Below are 6566 nucleotides of genomic sequence, written 5' to 3' on the forward strand. Positions count from 1 at the left end.
GAGCATGTGGAGCTCGACACCAACTATGGCTCCACAAGCATCGCGGACATGACCGACATCGAGGAGCTCTACGTACATCGACAATGGCTCAACAAGCATGGACGACATGGTGGAGCACCACCACGAGGACGATATCGACACCATGGTGGAAACACACCTCGACTCCACCTTGAACAACACCGGTGCTCCCAAGTACCCCCGCTTGGCCAATGGAGCTACATATGAAGATAGAGGATCTTCAAGTTGGCACCACCACGAGCGTGCTTATGCACATGATCATCTACATCGACCTCGTCATATGGATCATCAAGAGCGTCCCCAACACGATCGTCATCGACACTCCTCTCCGAGCTCAACAAGGCGCCACCAACAACTTGCCAAGGCACGTGAGCCATCTCCTAGGCATGCCGAGGATCGTCATCGACACACACCATCTCAAGATAGTCGTCGACCACTACCACCTCATGGACTCCATCGACATACGTCCCCACATGAGCTTCGATGACACAAGCCACCTCATGATCGCCATCGACCAACATCCTCCAAGGATCTTCGACGACACCCATCAAGACATGGTGATGAAGCACGAAGACGAGAGCCTCGACATGAAGGCGACAAACACCATCCTATGGTGTCTACCACTCCAAGGGTGGAGAGGGCACATCAAGAGGACCTTCCTAGTAAGGCAACTTCTACCTCTTGTGCCACCACCACAATGGCCCCTACCTCGTCATATGCCTATGGACTCCGATCCTACAAGTGTAAGCAACAAGGCCATCTTCCAAGGGAATGTCCCAATCTCCTATGTGATGTGTGCAAGGCCAAGGGTCACATGTTGTGGCAATGCACAATGCCAAGCGCCGACATGCTCCACTTCGACGAGCTACAAGCCCAAGCCACCAAGAAGCCTATGGCGCCCTCACTTCAAGATGAAGACCAACAAGGCCAACTCAAGGGTGAAGTTGATCCGAGTCTAGCTCTCAACGACACTATGGCGCTACCGCTTGAGAACGACTTGGGAGGCGATGGAGTTGAGAAGGGTGAGCATGGGATTCTCCCTTCGCCAATGGAGGCGCATGGAGATGAGAAAATCGAGCCTACTCCTATATGCTTGATTGATGAGTTGGTACCAATCCCATGTTAGCATGCGAGCCACGAAGCCCACTTGAGTGCTACCGATAGTGAGTTGTGCGACTTCCACCTCATATGTGAGATTGAGTGCTTTCAATTGGAGGAGATGAGTGAGACACCGAGTGAGTTGCGAGAGGTAGTTGATAGGTCCATGGAGGCCATCGCATTTGCTAACACCTTAACCTCTCCCTCCTTTGTGTTTCCTCATGATGCACTAGGTTCCATGGATGTTGAAGCGCCGATGATGGACAAGAAGATGTACATGGTGCAAGAAGATCACATCACACCATGCTTCGATGACGATGACAATGTCAACCATGTGGAGCATACAACTACCACAATACCTACATCAAATGAGTCGGACTACCAAGGTAAAACCAAAGGTATTGATGAGACCATGATCCCACTAGTGGACATGGAACATGATGAATTGTTTCCTCTTGCTTGCGATATGAGGACTACTTTCTCTTTGACATGTGTTGTTGACAATGATGACATTAGCTTCCGCATGCTTTGCCCAAAATGTTTGCACTATTCCATGATCCTTGCATCAAATATTATGAACAATTGCTCTCTTATGCTTGGTATGCAAGAATGCTTATTTGATTTTTCATGAGAAGACTATCATGACGCATGATGAATTGTTTCCTCTTGATTTCAATATGAGAACAACTTGCTCTTTCACATGTGTTGTTGACAATGATGACATTAGCTTTCGCATGTTTTGCCCTAAATGTTTGCAATACTCCATAATCCTTGCATCCAAGATTGTCACAAATTGCTCATTTCATTGTCCACAAGATGGCCCCTATAGCCTTCTCAATTTTTGATGACTCCAAGTTACCACATACCACAAATGCACCATCATGCCATATGCATACCCGCCATGCATTTCATAAAACCTTGATTGACACTAATGGTGATGTGCACAAGACATGACACATCATGATGGATGATGTGTTCATCTACCATGCACACACACTTTTTGTTTGGCCTATTGTGTGTATAGGTACAAGAACGACAATCTCAACCTCCACGGAGCATGAGCTAACGAAACGAGCGCTAGAGAGCTATCTCAACAAGGATTTCAACAAGAAGACCGCTCACCGCACCAAACCCAATGGCAAGGACGAGAGGCATCATCCAACTCATGACATTCATGCCAACAGGTATGTTCATAAAAGCCTTCGCCCACGTGTGTTTCCGACAATTCTTGTCATACTTGCGCTTTGTTCCAATGCTTCGTCACCACTTTTGCGTCTTATGCAACATATCTTCAAACATCTTGTTGGCACAATGGTTGTTGTATCTCTTGATGATATCATCATACACTCCAAGAATCTCAAGGACCATGTTATACATGTGAGAGACACCTTATGCATCTTGTGCCACTCTTCCCACAAAAAGTTGCTCTCCTTTGAATTTACCGTTTCATATATGGCAATTGAAATGGATTCTTCGAAACTTGAGGATACTCATACCCGACTCACGCCAACCATAATTGCCCAAGCTAGAAGTTTCCATAGCTTTGCCATTGTCCATAGCAATTTTGACCAAAATTTTGCCACAATTACTTGCCTCTTGAATGTTCCATTTGGTTGGAACAATGCTACACACCACGTTTTTGACGATTTGCAAAGGAAACCTTTCCATGCACAAACTTTCGCTATACCAACTTTTGAATACATAGACACTCTTTTTGTCCCCATTTTTGCCAAATGTCCCTTTGAGAAAGGACTTGATGCTTCATATTTGCATGAGAGCTTATTTTTCATCGATAACAAAATTTTCAAACCCAAGTTTTCCATTCGAGATTTGCTTTTACCCGAATTCCCCTTTGGATGGGACTTTCTCTCTCCAACACTTCATGGGAGACCCATCATTGACTTCAACAAGGACGCCCGCACCACGACGAACATCCATAAGGATACAAGGGCAACAATACACGAACAAGTTCTTCGCCAAGCTACAAGGATCAACACCTACATCATCGACAACAAAAATTCCAAGTACTTGGTGAGCATGACATTCACCATCTCGGTTCTCTCACCACATCATGGAGATGAGGAGGAACAAGAGTCGAGGACGACTCTTCCCCAAGGGTGGGGGAGATGATGCAGCCCCGCTCACGGACAACACTACATCATGGCCAACTTATCCCCCAAGTGAGCCAAGGACTCGAGCCCAAGTGCAAGCCATACATGATAAGGTGAATTCACTCCTTTCTACACTTGAAATCGACATAACCTTGGACGGATTGCTACCTCATACCTATGTCTATATGTCATTAGGTACCAATCTCGTCAAGGACCCGAAGGGAGCGTCAATGACTCGAGCCCAAGTGCAATCTATACATGATAAGGTGAATTCACTCCTTTCTACACTTGAACTCGACATAACCTTGGACGGATTGCTACTTCATACCTATGTCTATATGTCATTAGATACTAATCTCGTCAAGGACCCGAAGGGAGCGTCAAGGAGCCGAGGAGGGGGACCCGAAGGGAGCGTCAAGGAGCCGAGGAGGGGGAAGCCAATCTTCTCTGGCACTGCCGGCCCAACCGGCACTGCCGCCCCGAGCACGCCGGCACTGCCGGCCCCACCAAAGTCAACTGCATCTCAACCGTCTATTTATCATCTATGGACATAAATACTTTATTGTAATGCCCCTTATACCCCTGGACGGATCTGGGCCTATATGTGTCTCATCCCCCACCTCCATTAGGGTTTAGACAAGATTTGGCTTAGACTCATGAGCTTTGTCTCCCTAGAACTATGTTCTTTTTATCAAGGCACTCTTGATGGATCTCTATTCTTCATGGATGATTCAAGGCTTCTACCCCTTTCATCCAAGTTCTAGTTGGATCTCCATCACCAATCTCTCACTTCTTAGATTCTACCCAAGGGTCTCTCTAAGAAGTGGTTCTATTGGCTTGGTCTAACCTACCAAGGGAGTAAATTTGGTTTGTGTTGGGTTGTGTGTGTTTTGATTTGAGTTTTGTGTGTGTTCTTCCCCTTTCTCATCTCTCCCATCCACTCACTTGGTCGAATTCGTGAGATCTGGTCACATACTAACCCTTAGGCCTCATCAGGTCGTACGACCGTTGGGTCGTACGTGGAGATCAAACTAACATGGATTTGTCTAAAAGGAAGAATATTGGGCTAAACAAGTTCATCATGAGACTCTTTCGGTCAAGCGGAGGATGACCACATCGTCTTTGGCATCCATGTATGAGGAGTCCAATACTTAGGGTGTATCTCCTGTGGGACCATGTCAAGCCCGGACATGGCTCATCTCTTGGATTCTGCAATGACAGTGTTGTAACAACACATAAGGAGATTAGCTAATGGCAATACACCCAGTAGTGATTCCATGTACAAGCTGTGTGAGGTCAGCCGACCCTTCAAACTTTTTTTTTTACAAACTACCACTACTTTTATGCATAATAAGAAAAAATGGAGAGTTTATAACCAACTGATCACACAGAGTTTATGATCTGGCACTATAGTTGGATGCACCTACCAAGAACCACCTTTACATATTATTCGGAGACAATAACCCATCTGGCTAATTTTATTATTCATCTACACCTAAATTGAGTATTATTTTTATGTATCTATAAGTCCATATTGCTACTTGACTTTTGGAATCTTGCTTTGAATCTGAATAGAAACACATCAGACGGCTCAGGACATGAACTTGGACATAAATCTAAGGTGCCTAGAAGTTAGAGGAACAATTTTGGAACCGACCAAATAAAATGGAAAATAAAATATGGACTCTAATTAGCTGACAAGTCGTCGTGTTGCCTGTCCAAAATTATAACCTTTTTTTTTGACAATCCAAAATTCCAACGTTGGTGCCATATATCATACGTCAGATGTGTAGACATTGCAGAAGACCGCGTCAGCTTACACACCGGCGAATTAGAAACGAGAATGTAAGACATAGGCCAGCCGGTAGCTCCACTGATTGAAAACACGGCATGTTGCTTTCTCGCAAGTCGGCATTTGCTCGTGTCATACAATTGCAATTGGGGTGCATTCTTATTCCCTTAATCCAAATATTCCACCACAAGAGTTGACAAAACAGCGCGATTCCGCACTAGTATAATCTCCCACTTCCGTCCATTCAGCTACAAATTCCCAACGACACCAAAACCCCTTCACTTTTTTCTCCTCTACTACTACTGCCACTGTTGTTTGATTGATCATCCTCCTGCTCTTCCCCCCGCCCTCGTCACCAAAGAAACCAACGCAGGGGCAGAGGGGAATTCCAACTGCTCCTGCCGCTGCCTTCTGCCATGGACGGCGGCTACCGTTCCAAGTCGTACGCCGGCGGGCGCATGCAGATCGAGCCCTACGCCGGCGGCGCGCGGCCGGACTTCCGGTCCCTGTCCTACGGCGGCGGAGGGGCGTCGTCGTACCAGTACCAGTACGAGTACGGGCACGGCGCCGGGGCAGGGTCGGTGTCGACGGTGGTGGAGGAGGAGGAGGTGAAGAGGAGCAAGTCGAAGCGGCGGTGGCTGTCGCTGGGCGACCCGGACATGGAGCGGAAGCGGCGCGTGGCGGCGTACAAGGCGTACGCGGTGGAGGGTAAGGTGAAGGGCTCCTTCCGCAAGAGCTTCAGGTGGGTCAAAGACCGCTACCTGCACATCGTCTACGGCTGGTCCTAGGTTCCTAGCTACTCCTACTATCTAGCACCGAGAAAAGAGCAGACCGATCGAGCTGCAAGAAGCAAAGTTTTCTGTTGCTGTTTATATTTCTTTTTTACGCCTGGTGATCATGGTTGCTCTGTAAACATGGATTATACATATACATGCGAGTCTTTCTCCTCTCTTTGTTCCCCCCTCTGTTCTTCCTTGTGTTCTTGATTATTGCCATCACTGTGCTGTAAGTTGTATGTATCTGATTGAGTTCTTGCGGTTCTGTTCATGAAGGAATCAACCAAAAAAAGTTGGTGTTCGGATGCGGTAATTTGCTTCTTGTTTATTTCTGGATTTAGCTGGTTTTAGGAGTCGATCTGCTCTTTGTTTTGTTTATCATTCATTTCTTCAGTCAACTATTGGGTTCTTATGACTAGGAAAGTTAGCTTGCGTGCGTGGACTCAGTTAGCGGAGATTGCGTGGAAGGTACAACACAAATTTGTCTTATTGGTTGGATCGATCAGTTGGCTATTTTAGCTCTGACATGGCCTACTTTTGACGAATTCCGGATACATAGCTTAAACGTGATCAAACCTTACGTCTCCTCCCTTCCCACCTTCGCCCCGGGTCGTCTCGCGCGAGGCGGCACCGGGCGATGACCCGAACCCAAGGAGAAACGGCCCATCTTCCTCCTCCTGGCCGCTGTCGCCGTCGGAGTCGGCGGTGGCGGCAGCGTCCGGCTGCCAAAAGCAGGGGCGGTGGTGGCGCGTCCATGGACTGCCCTTCGCG

General features: G+C 47.2%; 1 protein-coding gene across 1 annotated transcript; it reads left to right on the top strand.

Moving 5' to 3' along the window:
• Positions 1 to 5077: 5077 nt before the first annotated feature.
• On the top strand, positions 5078 to 6111 carry LOC124665730. Its single transcript, XM_047203114.1, has one exon. The coding sequence runs from the start codon at positions 5436 to 5438 to the stop codon at positions 5805 to 5807; it is 372 nt and encodes a 123-aa protein (XP_047059070.1). The 5' UTR covers positions 5078 to 5435; the 3' UTR covers positions 5808 to 6111.
• The last annotated feature ends 455 nt before the right edge of the window (positions 6112 to 6566 follow it).

This window comes from Lolium rigidum, chromosome 6, assembly GCF_022539505.1.
Source record: "Lolium rigidum isolate FL_2022 chromosome 6, APGP_CSIRO_Lrig_0.1, whole genome shotgun sequence".
Classification (NCBI taxonomy): Eukaryota; Viridiplantae; Streptophyta; class Magnoliopsida; order Poales; family Poaceae; genus Lolium; species Lolium rigidum.

What these genes read in the sequence shown, in the direction of transcription:
- LOC124665730 (XM_047203114.1), top strand. Translation starts at nt 5,436, where the DNA reads ATGGACGGCGGCTACCGTTCCAAGTCGTACGCCGGCGGGCGCATGCAG.